The following is a 21799-nucleotide window of genomic DNA, read 5'->3' on the forward strand; positions in this document are numbered from 1 at the left end:
ATTACTGCAGAAAGAGGATTTTTTAGGGATAAGAGAGATTTTTTAGGGGCTACAAAACTGGTAGTTTAATCACTCTAAGAGGATCAGTGAAGGTTTCATAGAGAGGATAATGCATGGATTCAGTCTTGAGGTGAGGGATGAGTAAAGGTTGCCCTGCATATTCTCTTCTGATTCCAAATGTGTCTGAATTTGTGTATTAGGATTCTCCAGAGAAACAGAGCGATAGGGAGGATGCGTGGGTGTGTGTGTGTGTAATGTGTATGTGCACATACACACACTTACATATGTACATATATTGAGATCTGGAAATAGATTGAGAGAGAGAAAGAGAGAGGGGGAACAGGTAGATTTATTATAAAAAATTGGCTCACATGATTATGGAAGCTATCACATCCCAAATCTGCAGACTCTGTATCCCACTTTGAGTCTGAAGGCAGGCAGACTGCTATAGAACCAGAAAAACTCATGCAAAGCTGTGAAGCAGGAGAATTCTCTGTCATTGGGGGGGAATTACTTTGGTTCTAGTCAGGCCTTCAACTGATTGAATGAGGCCCACTAACAATATGAAAGACTGTCTGCTTTACTCAATCTCCTGATGTAAATGCTATTCTCATCCAAAAACACCTAGAATAATGTGTAACTATACATATCTGAGCACTCCATGGCTCAATCAAGTTCACACATAAAATTAACCATCACAGTACCATAGACTGTATCATTTGCACCATTATCTGAGTGATCTTTCACAATATCTGGATCTCAAACCTGACTACACATTATATTTTTGAATCACCTCAAATGCCATACCCACTGCTCATCTGAGATTCTGAGATTCATTTTTTCCTGGAGAAGGTCTTCAGCATTTTACATTCCAAACCAGTAACTCTCAAAGTGTGTTCCATGGGAACAAATAATGCAGATCCTCAGGCCTTGGCCCAGATCTAGTGAATCAGACACTCTGTGGTTGAGGCCCAGCGACCCTGGTTGTACCAGGTCTTCCATGTGTTTCTCATTCATGCTAAAGTTTAAGGACCATTGCCCTATATTAATCTAATGTAAAGTTAAGGTTAAGAAACATTGTTTCTAACCACAATTTGATTTAAATCATAGCTCCATTTAGTTCCAATCCTATGACAAACACATGCACAGAGATACGTACACATTTCCTGATTGTCTAAGAAATAAACTCCACGTGTATCAATTTCCTTAACAAGACTCAGCCCTCTCTGTTTTCAGCTTAATCCTCTGAAAAATATGTATTACGCTTTTCATCATAGTCTCCAAACAGGCCAGGTTTTTTCAATAATTTCATAACCCTTTCATCTTTCAGTGACCTGTTTTCATTTTGCTCTGCTTTCCAAAGTTATTTACTGGTAAGAACTGTTTCAAATGTCACAACTGTAAAAGTTTTTCAACAACTTAGACAAATGTACAGTTTCTTTTCTTCCACAGTTAAATGTTCTGCATGCATTAAGTATAACACTTATTGCATTTCATTGTAGTATTTTTTCACCTCTATGGGCTTGTAACCATGTCAAGTTTAGAAATCTGGTCTAACTTATCTTTGTTCATCATAGTATTGTCAAATACTTAGTGAATGTCTTGGCGTATAGGACGTGGTTAGTAAATTTTGTTAAATACATAAATATATTTTGCTCCTAGTTTCTCCACCCATCATACCAGCTCAACAACTTCATGATTCACTACACAATTTATTCTTCATTTAATGCAAATATCCTATTTAACCTTGTTCTGTGCACTAAATGTAAAAATTTCTTTGACCTGGTCAGTTCACCAAAAGGAAACTCTAATCATTCATTGCTTGTATAATAGATAAATTTCCAAAAGAGCCAAAGTTTGGGAGATGATACTTTATTTAAACTTTCAATGTGTCTGAAAGCTTCTGCTATTTCCGGAATTTACAAATGAAACAACAAAAATTGCATATTGTATACATTGCTTCAGCTCTCTTTTTCACTTGTGGACATAAGAGTCCACAAACCAATGTTTGTGTTTTCTTTATTCATTGAGTCTTTTTAGTTATTTTTTTCTCGACTCTCATGCAAACATATCCAAAGACTAGAATCCACAAATTTCAAATGTAATCCAACTGTTAATGTCAGATAATAGAAATGAAATTTAGTGTTTGTGAGTGTATTCCTTGTTGCCCTTTAATATGAAGTTATTTTTGGTTAGCAGCTGCATCTAACAATATAAAAACCCGTCACCTCGGAGTGAGTATTTTTAAGTCCCTGTAGCTTATAAACATTATTTTGTTATTATCAATGTGCTTATTTTGATGTATGCAATTTGTCTTCCACAAATGTGTTTGTATTACCAATTTCCCTTAGCACACGCAGAGATCCTAATTAGCACTTTTACTTAGCTCGCGAAGGGAATAGCACAGAAAGAAATCAGTATTGCCTTAACCAATGATCAAAAGTAATCAAACAAAATGCTTTTCAGGAATATTGTGTATACATATATGTATCAATCCATTGCCATATAACAGATTACTTCATAATGTAGTAACAGAAAACATCAATAAACAATAGTGTGTTACACAGTTTCTTTGGGTCAGTAATAAGGGAACAGCTTACGTGGGTTATTCAGGTTCAGAGGTATTCAAGAGGTTGTCACCCAGATTTTGATTAGGGCTGTAATTATTTCAAAATGTGACTGGGCCCCGGGGAGATGCTTCCAACATGTCTCACTTACATAGCTAGCAAGTTGGTGCTGGTTTTTGGCAAAGAACTCAGTTTTTCACATCATGGACTCCTTCATAGGACTGCTGAGTGTCTTGATTGTCATGGCAGCTGGCCAACTCAGAGTGAGTTATCCAAGAATGAGTGACCTGAAGGCAACCATCTTCTTTATGACCTAGCCTCAGAAATTACACATTGTTACTTCTGCAATATTGTATTTAATATTATTAAATATGGAAAACCTTGTTAAATATGGAAAGCCATTATACAAGGATATGAATACCAGGCTGGAATAATTGGTGTCGTCTTGGAGGTGGCTGCCAGAATTTGTTCGAATGTTTTCACTTATATGTAAAAAAGCACACAAGTAAAAATAATTGAATTTGTTCTCAAATTTAAAAGAGATTTATTGGCTCATGTATCTGTAAAGTGTATAGGTAAATTAAGCTATGAATTTGCTTTGATCAGGTCTCTGTCTCCAATTCTCCCTGATTTTTCATCTTCTGAATTTTTTAACGTCACCTTTTTCCTTCATATTGCTATATTATAGTAACAAGTAACAAATTGTATGTTAACTTGTAACATGGTAATAAGATGAGTGACGCTAAAGTTGGGTTCATGCATTCTCATTCACAACCTGGGGAGATAAATTGTCATTTTACATAGCCATTAAAAATGTTGCTGCTTTCAGTTTTTTTTTAATGTATGAATCTCCTTTCACTGCCTTAAAAATGTATTTAATACATGAAATTTGTCCATAAGTGGATGAATTATTGTAGCAAAATGAAAGGCATGTGGACACTGACTCAGGACCATCAGGCCTATATTTTTATTATTGCTCATGGTTAACTCCTTTCATACCTTTTAGGTTCTACACAATAAGGAGCAATTTGATGAGACAATCACAATATCCACCACATTTACTTAATGTGCCAATACATTTGATGATTTATTAATTGCAATATCCCAGTGTTAGTATCATATTGTAAGACAATTAGAACAAGTTTCTTTATTCAAAAGAAACTTCAAATCACTCAAATAATTTTACACAGCATTGCTAGATATTTATTTTATAGGTTTCCTTTCATTAAATTTCTAATACCTCTTCCAATTTCTTTACATGTATTGTATCAGATAACATTGCTTCTCCAAAAACTTATAAAATAAGAGCAATCAGAAAGGGGTTTCCATATTCCCGTGCCATCCTATATATCAACCTAGCTAGTGGATGTTGATATCTGTAAATATGGCTTTCTTCAGGTTCCTGAAATGCACTGTCCATGCCAAGTCTCTGGCCACTCCTTCACATGACCTTATACTGTTCTTATTTGTTTGCTGTGAGACAATGCTCTTTCTATTTTATCCTGTTTCCTGAATTCTTACTTTTTCACTGTCTAAAGCATGCCCCTGTCCTCAAAAACATGCTTTATTTTCTATCTGAAAATAAAATTAATTCATGCAAAGCAAACAAAACCTGAAAACATCTGTTGATCTAATATTCTCCTCCAAATACATCTCTGTTATCTTATTCTTTTGACTGAAAAACTCCTTGAAATAATTTACTCTGTTCACAGTTTGTACTCTCTTTTCTTCCATGCTGTTTTAAATCCATTCTAACAAGACTCTTGACTTTGCTACTTCAGCACAATCATTCTCAACCTCCATGTCGCAGAATCCAAAGCCTAATCCTATTCCTCTACTCAACAAAGCATCAACATTTGATACGATTAACAACTCTTTCAAGAAAAAGATTCTTTCTTTGGCTTACGGACATAATATCCTTTTGATTAACTCCATCTTTCATTGGCTCTTCTTTCTGCATGCTGTTTAGTTCCTCCTCGCTTCTCTGTGTATTGAATTGTGAGACACCAAGTTTTACACTTTAAATGTATCTTGAGTTGTTGCCAAGGTGATTTCATTCAGTCTCATGGATTGGATAGCTCTCAAATTTTAATCTGCAGCTGCAATGTTATTTTTCCCCTGAATTCCATATTGGCCACTTTAATATCTCCTCCTGGAGGTCTCAAACTCGACATACTGCAAGTAAATCTCTGTAAAATCTGATTTCTCCCTCAATCTTCTTCAGATGTCTTATCTATCTTTGGAATGATGACTACAGTCCAGATTGCTTATATAAACCATGCAGTCATTTGTCTCTTCTCTCTCATGTTCCACATCCAATCCATTGAAAACTTTTGTCAGCTATACCTTTAAAAACTATTTATAAGTCAACTATTTCCTATCATTTGTCTCACTTCCACCGCAGTTCGAACAACTCTCACCCCTTACCTGGGGTATTTTAAGAGCTTTCTTTGGGTCCTAACCTTAGCTTCCTTTGGGCTTTGGGTCTTAATCTTAGACTTTTTGTTATTCACCCAGCTGTCATAATGTGCCTTTTAAAACATAAGTGATACTACATACTACTAAGTCAAATCAAATACTTCCAAATAAATGAAAATATGACACTCATAATGAATGAACCAAGATACAAACCCAGGCACTCACACATATATAAATATCTTGTCGAAAGTTAAAGATAAGGAATGTCTTCTGTTTTCACCTTAGTTCTGGGTAAAGGAAATGAAAATATAAAAATGTTAATCATCAGAAATTATGTATAAGGTACTTCTTAACTATTGTTTCAGATCATCTTGGTGTCAACAACCCAGTGACAAGCATAAATGCGGAATATTTTCAATAATTTATAATATTTAGTATTTCAATAGAAGCAATACATTGATAAAGTTTATGTTGTTACTAAAAGTTCATTGGAAAGAACTTTGTTAGAATGATGCATTAGAAAAATGTTGTCAAATGGAAGTCTAACATTTAAAAAAAAAGACACAAAAAAATACATTGGCTACAAATTTAATGCCTCAGAATACATCACTCTTGTTAACAAGTCAGCTTTCATGGAGAGCAATTTACATAGTAAAATTACCATTTTAATGTGTAAAGTATAATGAATTTTGCAGAGGTATCTAGTCACTTTCCACAACCTTCGTCCACAAAAGTTAAAGGGATTTCTCTTCTCTCACCTCCAAGTCCTGGTAACTACCTATAGTTTTGCCTTTTTCAAATGTAATGAGAATGACAAGTAGATACTGTGAACACCTTTGAGTCATTCTTTTCAGGAAGCTTTTGCGTTAATGAGTCAAGTTTATGAGTCAAGCTTATGAGTCATTATTTTCAGGAAGCCACACCTGGCTAATTTTTGCATTTGTTTTTAATAGAGACAGGCTTTCACCATGTTGGCCAGACTGGTCTCGAACTCCTGATCTCAGCTGATCCACCCACGCCAGCCTCCCTAAGTGCTGGGATTACAGGTGTGAGCTACCGTGCCCAGCCCAATTTTGTTTGTGTGTGTGTGTGAGAGAGAACACACATTTTAACTTGTCTTGGGTAAATAGCCAGGTGTGGGATTGTCAAACAAAATACCATGTTCGAGTTTATGGAAACATGCCAAATTGCTTTCCAAACTGGCTATACAACTTTGCATTACCATCAGCAGTTGCTTCACGTCTTCCGCATGTGTTGCCAGGGTATTTTTCCTCATCATTCTAATAAGTATGTAGTGACATCTTATTGTGGTTTTTATTTGCATTTCACCACAGAGAAATGATGTTGAAAATATTTTCATGTGCCATCTGCATTTTCTTCTTTGGTGGATTTTCTGTTCAGGATTTTGCAAAATTTTATAAAGTTATTTAGATTTTTATTGTTTGAATTTGAGATTTTAATATATGCAGATATATGAGTTAATCAGTTGTTCATTTTTTTGAATATATTCACATATTTGTGTCTTATCTTTTCATTTTCTTAATGAACACTGTATTTAGTAAGTTTTTCAAAGAACATTTTCTTGAAAATTACAATTTATTGGAGGTGGAGCCAAGATAGCCAAATAGGAACAGCTCCGGTCTACAGCTCCCAGCGTGAGCGATGCAGAAGACGGGTGATTTCTGCGTTTCCATCTGAGGTACTGGGTTCATCTCACTAGGGAGTGCCAGACAGTGGGTGCAGGACAGTGGGTGCAGCACACCATGCGCGAGCCGAAGCAGGGCAAGGCATTGCCTCACTCGAGAAGCGCAAGGGTATGTATATTGCGGCACTATTCACAATAGCAAAGACTTGGAACCAAGCCAAATGTCCAACAACGATAGACTGGATTAAGAAAATATGGTACATATACACCATGGAATACTATGCAGCCATAAAAAATGATGAGTTCGTGTCCTTTGTAGGGACATGGATGAAACCGGAAACCATCATTCTCAGCAAACTATCGCAAGGACAAAAAGCCAAACACCGCATGTTCTCACTCATAGGTGGGAATTGAACAATGAGAACACATGGACACAGGAAGGGGAACATCACACTCTGGGGACTGTTGTGGGGTAGGGGGAAGGGGGAGGGATAGCATTGGGAGATATACCTAATGCTAAATGACGAGTTAATGGGTGCAGCACACCAACATGGCACATGTATACATATGTAACTAACCTGCACATTGTGCACATGTACACTAAAACTTAAAGTATAATAATAATAAAATAAAAAAGAAAATTACAATTTATTGGCTTTTTTCTTTTATGTTTTTTCTTTTGTGTTTTTTTCTAATAATTCTTTGCCAAACAAAAGGTAACAAAAATTTCCTTTATTAGTTTTATATATTTAAACTTTGAGGTTTTATATTTATATCTATGGTTTCCTTTGGGCCATGTTTTATATATGATGAGTGGTAAGAGTCAAGTTTAATTTTCTTTAATATGAATTTACAATGGATCCACCATTTGTCTTAATGCTATCATTTTCTCAATTAATTGTTATGGCTAGTTTGTCCATAAACCCTTGAGCATTTGTGTATTTATCAATTTCTGGGCTCTCATTGGTACCACTGACAATGTATATACTAATACTACGGTGCTATGATTGCTATAGTTTTATAATGACACAAAATCAGATAGTGTGAGTTCTCCTACATTTTTCTTCCTTCTTTTTGAAATTGTTTGGGTTACTTTAGAACAGTTTTTGTTGCATATAACTTTTAAAATCAGCTTATCAAATTATTCAACAATATCGGATTTTTGGTTGGTATTACACTGAATCTAAGTTTCAATTTGGGAGCTTGGACACCTCAATGAACAACATTGAGCATTTTATCCATGAGTAAACACAGTATGTTTTCAGTTATCTAGGTCTTTTAAACATTTCTCAAAGCAACATATGTAGAATTCAGCATACAAATATTTCACGTATTTGTTTTCATGTTTATTCATGTTATATAAATTAGATGTTAAAATCTTCCTTTACTTTCATTCTGATAGAAATATATGTAAATACCGAACTTGTATCCTGTGATACTGCTAGACTGTTTTAATAATTCTATTTTTTTGTATATTATATGGTATTTTCTTCACAGATAATCATAATAAATCTTCATAGATAATAAATCTTCATAGATAATAAATTTGTTTTTTATTTTGCAATTTACATCACTTTTATTTCTTTTACTATTTACTCTAACTATAACCCTAAAGATAGTGTTCAGGAGAAGTTCTGAGAGCATATATCCTTACATTTCTGTGTATTTCTGATCCTTGGGATAAAGCATTCAATATTCACTGATAAGGGTGATCATAGTTACAGTTTTGTTCAGGTTGAGAAAGTTCCTTCTATTTGTAACTTGCTAAGTGTTCTTTATTTCTTGTTAAAAATGTCATATTTGTTAACTTTTATTATGTGTGTATTGAATGTGTGCAGTGAATTATATTCACTGAGTTTTAAATGTTAAACAACCAGTCTTCTTTTCCTAGGATATCCCTCACTTGGTCATAATGAATGTATTATCAAAGCCTGAGATAGTCCTGGGGCTCAGATTATGTAAGTCTCTTCTCCCAGAGAGCATTCTTAGCATTATCTATTTTCTTTTTTATATATTTTATTCCATTTTACGATCTTTTGTGATGGCAGGCCAGTTTTAATCAGTTGCTCTTTCCTGACTAAGGTGGATTTTTTTTTTAAGTTCTATTTCCAAACCAGTCAAACTTCTTATTGTAATTATGTAGTTTATTTAAATATTAAACAAAATAATGGGATATACGCACAGAATGGATTCAGAATTTGTGTAACGTACTTTAAGTTGAAAGTTTCCCAAGACTTCGTAAAAGAGATTTGCTAAAATTATGTTCCAATTAAGGAGAACAGTTAGGCAATTATAAAATCTCAGGTAATTTTATAGAATTAGAAGTGTTGCCACGCTTAGTGTTTTGAAAGAATCTTCAAGTTCTTCCCTCACTTAGAATCAATCAATTTTGGGCTTCATAAATAGCTTCATAAATAACTCAGTGTGTTATCTTTACAAGAATGGTGGCGGTAACCCCGAACAGCAACAAATCTGTTCTCAGAGTTAGGTCCATACTCCTACATTGAGAGATTGCAGTTTGATGAGTAATTATGCATTTCAATATATTTATACAAGCATTTAAAATATATATATCATTATTTTTATTAATTATTTTACATAGTAGCTGTTTTGCTTTAATTAACATTATTATTTTTGATGTTGATTCTATCTGATAAGGAAATTTTTATTATAATTAGATTGCACACCCAGAAAAAGAAAGAATAAGCTTATAATCCATTTTGTTAGTAAAGTTCTAAGCAGCATTAAAAATATGATTGTAATTATAAATGCAAAAGACAGCATAAAAGTTCATCACAAGGTAAATCCTATATACTCTATAAAGATAAAAGATAGAAAAGTTCACAGGCATTATACACAAATAGGCCAAGATAGAAAAAACATGTTAAAACTGAATTATTACAAAAAGTAGAAAATAAATGTTATATTTGGTAGATTTTCTTATATAATTGAGTGGGCCAATTGTGACATTTTCACAAGAATAGAATACATATTTTTCATTTACTTTATAATCAATAAAATTTCTTACATTCTCTCAATGTAATTACTTTCAACTAGAGGTAAATTACTTTGACTTTGTAGTTCCGGTTAACGGAACAAAGTGTTCATTCCTAACAGCAAAGGCACAGCTTTAATTTTAAAGCTTCTAACTCCTGTTACTCTCAGGTAATAATATTAATGATATATATAAGGAATTATTGGAGGATTTATAGGCAACTGGAACAAAATAATGTACTGAAAAGAGTCAAGATTCATTTTAAATAATTCACTTCAATCTAGAATTTGTATGATAACTATGTAATAAATGAGAGCACTTACTGTAAACTGACAAAAGTTGAATAAATATATGGGATAAGTTTTATGTGATGTGTTTCTAAATGCTTTGTAATTTTTGAAATATTTCTACACATGTGTTATGCTCCTTCCTATGAAATAACAGACCTTAAACACAGAGTTGGTTTAATATTCTGTTGCATAAAATTCACAGAATGCTTTATTTTAAAACTTTTAATATGGATACAGTAAAGGGATATTTGAGGAGTAATTTATTATATATGATATACAGCTTTCATATAAATTATAGCAAATTATTTTGAATACAATATTTGATTTTTTTACTGATATTTAAATAATATATTTTAAAAAGAGAAAAAGAAGCATATTAGTGGCACCAGCATGTACCAGACATTGTGAGAGTTTTACATATAAATTATTGTTTAAGTAGATTTAATAATATTATAAAGTAGTTTATAATATGTATTAATTGATTTAGCTCACTTTTTTTTACCTAAAACTTAATATGACTTTCATATACAAGATTTTACAATGGAAAAACTACTCTCATTTCAAATCAAACAAATACACTTCAGTGGATAGTTTGTTTTCATTTGAGCACCTGTTTGCAAAACTTATTGTTACATATTTATTAAAGAAAATAATGGAAACATATTTGTTAACAAACAAAGCATTAACCAAGCACGTTAAAATGTTCCAGCATCAGCCCACAGTAAGTATTCAAAAGAGTGAGAGTAATTTTAGTTCTAAATTTTCCTATAAGGAAATCTTTTCATAGAAATCTAAATCAGACAGACGAAAAATACAATTTATAAACCATCTTTATTCTCATGGGCATTTATGAAACTTAGACAGCTATAAATGTGATTATTTAAGTTCATATTCCCTGTAAATTTTTATTATAGTAGTAGATAAGTCTTTTCATTTTGAGTGAATTTTCATAATGAAAGCAATAAAAGCACATTTTTAGGAAAATAATCTGCAATATTATATTAACCTATTTATATATTTGACAAATATTTTTAATACTAATTTTCGAATATGAATAATCAGATTAGAAATCTACCAAATTCCCTAGAAGGCATACACTCATAGACATGATTTAGATTGTTTGTGTGGCACATATTTAAATAATAATGGCTTTGGGCTAAAAGTAAATTAAACATTTAAGTCATAATATTTAAGAAAAAATTAGTATTTATTTTTTCCATTCAATGTCCATAAGTGGGAAATCTGGAAGAATGGCATATTTTGTTGTTCTGTGTTCTCCAGAGCCCATCATAGTGTTACGCACATATCAGTCTTTCCAAAAGTAATCACTGGATAAAATGTATTGTTTCTCAAGTTATAAAAGATCTTCTACATATTGTAGCATACAGCTTCCACTTGCACTGCAATAGCACTTTCTCTGTATCACTATCTCTAGAGGGGGCACTCTGATGACATGAATCCCTATTGTATTAATGTTGCATAAAGCACAGATGATTTTTATATAGCATAGTTGGTGCTGGAAAATACATGCATATATTTTGGCTTTGTTTCTATTTTAATGTTCAGAAATTATTAAGATGTACATTCTGCTTTTTCCCAGGCTCAGTATTATAAAGTTGACATAGTTACCGTTAATTGTTTCTCAAAAACACAACTTGGCAAGTTAAATAACTCTTATTATAGGCTTACAAATTAAATAATTAATGCACATCAATAAATTGCAAATAATTTATTGAAGTTCTGCTCCTGAAGAGTGCTGAGAATATGATTTATATTTATGTTTGCATGATTTCAATATATTTACTCTGCTGTCAAAAGAATATGAAAATTGTTTTCTAGAAATGAAGCATAAATATAAAAATTATAATAACAATAATAGAAATAGTGCTTTAAGGTCTTAAGGAATTATCCAATTGTAGCCTTAGCAAAATGCTTGTAAATCCCATGAATAGGTTTACATTTTATAGGTAGAGTGATTGACATTTAAAGGGTAAAATACTGACCCAAGGACACAAGAAATAATATATAGAGACCCATGGGTAGTTTTCAGTTCACAACTACAGAAATATCTCATATCATAAAATACCAGAATGCTGCAAGAAGGCTGTGAGTGGCTATAAAGTGACAGTGAGTTTTCACCCGTAATTGTCTGAAATCACAGCCACAATTTTATACATCATCCTACTTTTAGTAACAGACAGCAGTTATTGAATTTGCACCAGAAATTACTTTAAATTTACTCTAACATTTTGTTTTTCGTAATTCCTGTGGTTGCCCCTGACAGGGCAGGCAGTATCATGAGTCACATGCTCAATAAGGTAAGATTAAATTCTGTTTCCTACAGGACACTGAATGGTAGTAGGTATATAGACGAAACTGATATTACCCTGATCCCAAATGCTATGCTTTTAATCATTGTTACAGAATAGTGATTGTACATTAGGGATGTAAAGTAATATTGGGTCATAATGGACAGAGTCTATGTTGAAGCAGAAGGATTTAGCTTCCTGTGCCCAAGTGTTGAATGCATGAAAAGACATTCCAGTCCCAGGGGAAAGCTGCAACAAGGCAGAGGTAGGACAGTGAGAGGTGACAGCTGATAGCAGTCAACTGCTTGCTTGTTCTTTTATTCAAATTCCTCCTCAAGATATGGTTTTTCCAGAATCCTTTCATAGAAAACACAGTTTCTTACTTCACTGGAGTTGCTTTTAACCCTGCCTTTTCAGAAAAAGAGCAGAGATTTGGCCAGGCGCGGTGGCTCACGCCTGTAATCCCAGCACTTTGGGAGACCGAGGCGGGCGGATCACGAGGTCAGGAGATGGAGACCATCTTGTCTAACATGGTGAAACCCCGTCTCTACTAAAAACACAATAAATTAGCCGGATGTGGTGGCGGGCGCCTGTAGTCCCAGCTACTCGGGAGGCTGAGGCAGGAGAATGGCGTGAGCCCGGGAGGCGGAGCTTGCAGTGAGCGGAGATCGCGCCACTGCACTCTAGCCTGGGCGACAGAGCGAGACTCCATCTCAGAAAAAAAAGAGCAGAGAGTTACTTACTCAGGAACAAGTAAGGTTGCTTATACCTATGACTAGAGCTTACAAAATTATTCTTACCCCAGATTTTTAAAAGAGATTGCTTTTGTCTGCTTAAAATTGGGAGATAGAGGAATACATAAAATCTTTTATGATATGTAGAATAGAAAATATATATGTATGTAGTGGTAATAGAGAGTCAAAAGAAGTAGAATATAACCCTTTGCTGAGATAAATCATTTAAACTGTGTCAATTTCAATTTTTTATAATTTATAAAATAAGCATTTTGACTATTATGTTAGTTTTGAAATAATGTAATAACAAAATAAAGTGATATTTAATGTTCGTTTCTAAAAGAAGTTTTAGCATTTTCATAATAAGTAAACATATATTTAAAGCAAGTAATTTAATTTAATGTATATATTCATTTATCAATATAATATATAATTAATATAATAATATACAAGCATCATATTATCTTTTACTATAAGTAGATAATCAGTTATTAACTATGCCAATATAAATTATATATGAAGGTATTAATATATTACTTTCAAGATGTCTTATAACTTTTTAACATATATATAATGTAATTCTTGATATCTACAAAGATCTTGCAAAATACAATAATAAACAGATTTTAACACATCTCTGTACTTAAGAATTAGAGTTACAAAAGCATTATCCTAAACATTATCTTATTAGTTTTACAGTATAATATTTACTTTTACATGTTGTTTTCTATTTTTACAAAATTTTACAATACTTGAATGCAGTCTTCTGACACATTTCTGAAAACAACAATTTGTTTCTAAGATTGCTTCACATAGTGGCTGTGTTGTTATTTATTTTCTGTATGATATAAATGCATCAAAGTTTTGTATCCATTCAGGAGTTGTTGAATATTTTTATTTTCCTATTGTCGTTGTTGCCATTAATTGTACTGATAGTGTGTATATTCAAGAGTTTTCCTATAGGTATAAATCAGGGAAATTACATCATCTAGAGCATGAGAATATACAAGTTATTCCTTATGAGTTAACTTTATAGGCCTTTCTTTGTCTATATTCAATCCAGCATTTGGAGAAATCTTGCCAAACTTCTTAGTATTGTGTTAGTCTGGCTTATGTTAAATGTTAACTTATTTTGATTAACCTACTTTTTTTCATACTAATGAGACTGAATTTTTTTCATGTTTATTTTTTATTTATATTATCTCTTCTATTAACTATTGGCCATTAATATTTGCCTATTTTTATATTGTGTTGGCTTTTAAAATTGTTTCAATATGTTAAATTATATATTACAGATACAAGTCCTTTGTCAGTTACGTGTGCCACAAATGTGTTCACCCAAATTGTAATTTTTTTCCTCTTCATGATGTATTTGGAGAAACTGAGTAAGAAATCACGTTTTAGTGCAATCAAATTTATCAATTCTTCCTTCTTGTTTTAGTGAATTTTGTGTTTTGAAATTGTGCATGTAACTTAAGTGCACATATTAATGCTAACCATTTTTCCCAAAATATGTATGATTTTGCCTTATATACTTGTCTGTAATAATTTAAAACATGTTTTTGTGTAAGTGTAACATAAGATCAATGTCATTATTCTTATTGTTACTACTATTATTATTATGTGAATAACAAGTTGTACTATTTATTGATTAACCCGTACGTTCACCATTGATCTGTAATGCCATCATCACCATATATTAAATTTCTATGTATAGTGGGTCTTTGGCTGGGTTCTGTTTTGTGTTTCTGTTCTGTTTGTCTATCCCTGTGACATAGTCATAGGGTGTTAAGTGTAGTAAGCCTTGATAAATGGTACAGCAACTCTCCTTTTTTTTTTTTTTTTTTTTGAGAAGGAGTCTCACTCTGTCACTCAGGCTGCAGTGCAGTGGCGTGAGCTCAGCTCGCTGCAGCCTCCGCCTCCCAGGTTCAAGCGATTCTCCTGCCTCAGCCTCCCCAGTAGTTGGGAGTACAGGCATGCACAACCACACCTGGCTAATTTTTGTATTTTTACTAGAGACGAGGTTGCTCCATGTTGGCCAGGCTGGTCTTGATCTCCTGACCTCAGGTGTTCCTCCTACCTCAGCCTCCCAAAATACTGGGATTACAGGCGTGAGCCACCACGCCCGGTGTGCAACTCTGCTTTATTCCTCTTCTTCATACAAGTCTGAATTATCTTAGTGTTTATAAATATTAGAAGCAGCTTTCAATTGCTATGAACAACTTTCCTTGGATTTGTATTAGATTACATTGAAAATACCATCAATCTGGATGGTACGTCCTTATTTGTGATATTTTGTCTCTTTAACCGCAGACGTAATACAGCTCTTAATATCTTTATATCTTCTTTAATGAAATTCAGTAAAGTATTCTGCATATGGGTCTTTCATATACTTTGTTAGATTTATTCATAGGTTCCTTTAACTCTTAGATTTTTCACCATTAAGAATGATGTATGATGCAATTTTTATTGTCATTTGTTGTTTTATTGGATGGTTTTTAGAATATATGAATATTGCATTTTATTTTTTGTATTTCTTAATATGTTCTTGAGTGATTATGTATATGCTTTATCATCCTTCCTTTAATTCACTAACTTGTGAATAATTTTTATTGTATCTTTATAAAAATTTACTTCTTTTCTGTACCTCTTCCGTCTTTTATTGTTGAGCTAAACAAACATTCCTGGGACAAAACTGATCAAGAATTATCAAGAACAACTCAGTGGAGTGTGTTTACTATTATTTTGTTTAGGCAATTGACACTTAATATGTGTCGTGAGTGGTAGTGTCTAGTATTGGTTCCAAAGTTTCACAAGCAAAATAAATAAATAAATAAATAAAAATTTTGAAATATTTCCTCTTTCTTATATTTTCTAGGGGAAAAATGTGTAGACTGTAATTACCTGTTACTTTAAGTAAAAAACCTGGGACAAATTTTTTTCTCTCTTTGCAAAAATTAACTTTTTACTGAAAAACTTATTTTCTCCAGTTACTTTAATACAGCACTACTTAGATTTTCTATTTATGTTAGAGTTACTTAAGATACTTTTTAACCCATCTATTTTCTTACTATCATGAATAACTTCTCTATAAGTATTTATTCCCTTTTTCCCAATATTGTTGTATCTTTTTTACTAGTCTTATTATTAATGTATTGTATGTTGTTACAATTTAAATTTGAATTGCTTCAGAGAATGACAGATACATTAGCAAAGAGAAAGCCAGACAGAGAGATTTAATTTGTTCATTATGTATTCTGAATCTCTAGCTTGGACTTGTAAAATATACCAGACATTTACGTTTTTGTTACATCTCAGAATTAATAAACCCACTGAAAAGATAAAAAGTCTTAGTTTAAGATGTTTTTGAAACTATTGAATATATTTTGATATCTATGAGAGTTACATGTAAATTGCATGTATGAATCTCATGCTAAATTTTGATTTCAATTATTCTTTATTTTCCCCCGAGTGTGACTTAACATCACACTCTACATATATTCTGCCATAAGAAAATGATTCTTTGTGTAAAGAAATTTATTTTTGTTTTCTTTGAGTTTAGTTAGATTTGAACAGTAAACTTTTTTAAAGATTATGTAATTATTTTTTACCAACTGCTGTGTTTTTCTTAGATTAATGATGAAACCAATTGTTCATCCTGTAGACTCTGACAGCATACAATGAATTCTGACAACTTTCTCCCACTCAAGTTCCTGATAACATGTAATTTCCTTGATATGACAAAATATCATTTTGGCATTCATGTCATGCCATGGTGTTCATTTTTCATTTTCCTGTAAGTTAATGAGTTCTAGCAAAGAGCGCCTTCATAAAGTTGTCGTTGGCCAAAAGTCCTGCTACGGCATATGGAACCAGTGACAAGCTACAGTATTAAAGAGATTTGTTTTAAACCGAGCCTCTAAAGTGTGCATGGAAATACTAAATACATTCCTGTGTATTTTGCAGATAATCCTGATTTGCTGAGCCATGTCACAGTGGGTATTAGAGTTCTGGATGTCAATGACAATCCACCCGAACTTGCCAGGGAATATGATATTATTGTATGTGAAAATTCTAAGCCTGGCCAGGTAAGTTAATTGTTTCCTTCCTCATTCGAATGGAATAAATGCAAGCGCCTTTATTTTTATTATTCTTAGGTATAATCCCCCAAAGCCCACAGTGTAATTTTGTACTCAGTGGAAATAATTTCATAAAGCTTTATTTTAAGTACCAAATAATTTTTGGAGAATCAAAGCAATTGAATTTTCTTTGGATCCGAAATGTAACTCAGAAAAATGAATTCATTCATGAATGCTGCACAAATTATACCAATAAAATGATATTGAATGCTTTATGTCCAACCCTACTTTAAGTGAGGAGGAAATAGCAAACGTTTTTCTCTTAATGATGTTGATGGACTTGATTGTGTCAGAGGGACTAGCTCTATTTTGGAGGATCTGCAGGAGTGACACAGGAATGATGATTGAGTGATGCTGATGCTAAATGATGATTCAGTTTTAGAAACATGAAGAGTATATATGTATTAATAGGGTGGTGAGAGTGAAGATGGATCTGGATCATGGGGCAAGAGGCTGGATGTCATGTGCATCTAGTTAAAGAAGCATGGCAATTTGGAAGGCTGGTTGCCTATAGCAAATAGAGCAAGTAGGAGACTGAAAGGGGTTGTGCATTTGTTTTTCTGCTGTATAAGAAATTATACAAAATCCGCAACTTAAAACAACATGTATTTATTATCTCACAGTTTCTATAGGTCAGAAATTTGTGCATGGCTTAGCTGGGTCCTTGCAAGAGTCTCGCAAGACTATAATCAAGGTGTCTGCTAGGGCTGTTTTCTCGCCCGAGGCTCAGGGATCTCTTCCAAGTTCATAGGGCTGTTGGGAACATTCAGTTTCTTTCTGATACAGACCCGAGAAAGTCAAGACTTTCCTTTACTCCTCAAGGCTGCCCATATCTCTGAGATACCACAAGCAGTTGCTTGCCATTTGGACCTCCCCAATATGTCCAGTTATTTCATCAAGCAAATAAGAGGAGCAAGCCTGCAGGCAAAACAGCCTCATATAATGTAATGTAATCAAGTGAGTCATGCATCAACACATTTGCCATATTCTGTTTTCAGAACCAAGACACAGGTCATACCCACACTGAAGGCAGAGGGATTACAGGAAGGCATGCATTCCAGGAGCAGCACCTTAAAATCTATCTGCTGTGGATGAATCCAGAAGTGGAAAGGGTATAGGTCAAAATATGCCCTTTCTGAGTCAAAAGTACTCTATTATTGTCTTTAGTGAACCCAAATGAGTATACCTTCCCAAATCATGCCAAGTCATTTTGAAACTTGTGCTGAAATTATACTCCTGAGAAGCATCCTTTTTTGTATTTATGTATGAGAGACAATTGTGGGGCTTGCTAAAGTAATCATTACCTATTTGTTTTTAGTACCATCAGGGAAAAATATATGTATATCTCAATGTCTGGTTTTGTAACATAAAGCTTTTCTCATGTTCACTGTTGTTAAAATAAAAAACTCTAGACATAATACATTTAAAAGGGCTTATTTAAGCAAAAAATGAGTAACAAATTGGGCTACACTCACAATCAGAAGAAGTTTAAAGAGCTCCATCCAGCAGTGTGAGCAACAGGCTTTCAAAGGCTGAACACAGAAGCCAAGTAGAGAAATTACCTGACCAGCTACAGCTAGGTGTTTGCTTTATTTGGGCATTAGTGACCAGTTGGCTGTCTTGTAATTGCCTGCAACCCAGCTATTTGTTACTAAAATTATATTCCTAAATTAGGTTTCTTTTAGTTGGCATAATGTATTAGTCAGAGTTCTCTAGAGAGACAGAACTAATAGGATAGAAGTATATATGAAAGGGAGTTTATTAAGGAGTATTGACTCACACACCATCACAAGGTGAAGTCCCACAGTAGGCCGTGTGCAAGCTGAGGAGCAAGGAAGCCAGTCTGAGTCCCTAAACCTCAATATTAGGGAAGCCAACAGTGCAGCTTTCAGCCTGTGGCCAAAGGACTGAGATCCCCTGGTAAACCACTGGTGTAAGTCCAAGAATCCAAATCTGAAGAGTATGGAGTCTGATGTTCAAGGTCAGGAAGGATCCAGCACAGGAAAAAGACGAGGGCCGGAAGACTCAGCAAGTCTGCTCTTCCATCTTCTGCCTGTTTTATTCTAGCCTGTCTGGCAGCTGATTAGATGGTGCCCACCCAGATTGAGGGTGGGTCTGCCTCTCCTAGTCCACTGACTCAAATGTTAATCTCCTTTGGTAACACCCTCACAGACACACCAGGAACAATACTTTGCATCCTTCAGTCCAATCAAGTTGACACTCAATATTAACCATCAAACATATTTAGGTAGCATTTTGTTACACAGAAACTAAAAATGCAATGATAGCCTTAGGCTGATATGGCCTCCTACTTAATTAATTTAACATTTCCCATGAGAAAATCAGAAATATGAATGAGGACAAAGTAAAGTTATACTTGAAAGCATTGTACAGTTTATATAATTTATTCACTTAAAATATTAAGATTATTATTTTATATGCTTAAATATTTTTCTATGCACTGATTTCAAAACCAGTAAATACTTTTATAGTATAAATATATTATTAAATATTCAGCAAATTTTATTTCAATTCTATTAAAAATGGATGCATACATCCTAACATAATGTTCTTGAAATACATTATAAAAGCACAGTTGATGAAAAAATATTAAACATTCTAATGGAAAATTTAAGTTTAAGAAAATACAGTATCTCAATTGTTGGTAATAACAGCAGCTTAGACATAGTGCAAGAGAAAATAAGGGAACTGGAAAGTAAGTCAGAATAAAAAAATCCATGTTGAAGCATGGAAAGAAAAAGAAAATGTAAATAAGAGTATGGGAGACATATGGGACATGCAAGTGTAATATAAAAGTTTTTCAATTCTGAGAGGCATATGAGAGAGAATGGGACTGAAATAATATTTAAGATGATTATAGCTGAAAGTTATTCCAAATTGATGGAAATATCAAGCCAAACACTCAAGAAACAAGAGAAACAAAACCACCAAGCATACTGCCTACAAAGGTAAATTTGCCTCAGTGCACTAAAGTAAAATATTAGCAAAAGTAAAAGCAGCAAGAGAAAAAAGATAGGTGATACCACAATCAAAATCACAGGACCTAAGATAAAGCAAAGCATTCTTTGACTTGACCCCAAAAAGCATGATCCATAAAAGGAAACAGTGATAAATTGAATTTCATCAAAATTTAACAGTTTTGCTCTTTGAAAAAGATGCTCTTTGAAAAAGTCTGTTAAGATGATAAAAAAAGACAAACTACAGACTTTCTACTTATAGTGCTATAGTTTCAAAACTCAACAATAAAAACAGAAGATAAAACCCAATTTGAAAATGGGCAAAATACAAGAGCAGACATTTACTGACAAGGACATAGAAAGAGCCAACCAGCATATAAAAAGATATTCCACATATTTTTAAAAAATTATTTCTATTCACATTAGGTAAATAGAAATTAAAACTACAATGTGATATTGCTACAGGACTAGCATAAGAGCTAAACTTTTTGGTAAATTGTGGAGAAATTAGGTCATTTCTACATCATTGGTGAAAGTGTAAAATGGTACTGCTACTGGGAAACATATTTTGACTGTTTCATAAAAAATTAAATATGCAGCTACCATAAAATTCAGAACTGCATTTTTGGGCATTTCCCACAGAGATATGAAATTTTATGTTTATACAACAAAATGTGCACAATTATTTATAGCCATTTTATTTATAAAAAACCCAGACTGGAACCAACACAGACATCCTTCAATAGGTGAATGGTTAAGCAAATTGTGGTGAATTCATAGATAGAGACACAAAAAACCTTCAAAAAATCAATGAATCCAGGAGCTGGTTTTTTTTTTGAAAAGATCAACAAAATTGATAGACCACTAGCAAGACTAATAAAGAAGAAAAGAGAGAAGAATCAAATAGGTGCAATAAAAAATAATAAAGGGGATATCGCCACTGATCTTACAGAAATACAAACTACTATCAGAGAATACTATAAACACCTCTTTGCAAATAAACTAGAAAATCTAGAAGAAATGGATACAGTCCTGGACAATATACCCTCCCAAGACTAAACCAGGAAGATGTTGAATCGCTGAATAGACCAATAACAGCCTCTGAAATTGAGGCAATAATTAATAGCCTACCAATCAAAAAAAATCTAGGACCAGACTTATTCACAGCCAAATTCTACCAGAGGTACAAAGAGGAGCTGGTACCATTCCTTCTGAAACTATTCCAATCAATAGAAAAAGAGGGAATCCTCCCAAACTCATTTTATGAGGCCAGCATCATCCTGATACCAAAGCCTGGCAGAGACACAACAAAAATAGAGAATTTTACACCAATATCCCTGATGAATATCAATGTGAAAATCCTCAATAAAATACTGGCAAACCAAATCCAGCAGCATATCAAAAAGCTTATCCACCAAGATCAAGTTAGCTTCATCCCTGGGATGCAAGGCTGGTTCAACCTACGCAAATCAATAAATGTAATCCATCACATAAACATATCCAAAGACAAAAACCACATAATTATCTCAATAGATGCAGAAAGGCCTTTGACAAAATTCAACAGCCCTTCATGCTAAAAAACTCTCAATAAACTAGGTATTGATGGAATGTATCTCAAAATAATAAGAGCTTTGTAGGACAAACCCACAGCCAATATCATACTGAATGGGCAAAAACTGGAAGTATTCCCTTTGAAAACTGGCACAAGACAGGGATGCCCTCTC

The 21799-nt window shown here is 33.4% G+C and overlaps 1 protein-coding gene across 5 annotated transcripts in view; it reads left to right on the forward strand.

Annotated features, from left to right (window-relative positions):
- CDH18 (cadherin 18) overlaps positions 1 to 21799 on the forward strand; it is a 1104671-nt gene that overhangs the window by 1038229 nt on the left and 44643 nt on the right. For all 5 annotated transcript variants that reach the window (XM_014344962.5, XM_055112494.1, XM_008971208.4 and 2 more), the window contains one exon: positions 16925 to 17046. In XM_014344962.5, the coding sequence (XP_014200448.1) occupies positions 16925 to 17046 (122 nt within the window). The remainder of the gene's footprint in view (positions 1 to 16924; positions 17047 to 21799) is intronic.

This window comes from Pan paniscus, chromosome 4, assembly GCF_029289425.2.
Source record: "Pan paniscus chromosome 4, NHGRI_mPanPan1-v2.0_pri, whole genome shotgun sequence".
Classification (NCBI taxonomy): Eukaryota; Metazoa; Chordata; class Mammalia; order Primates; family Hominidae; genus Pan; species Pan paniscus.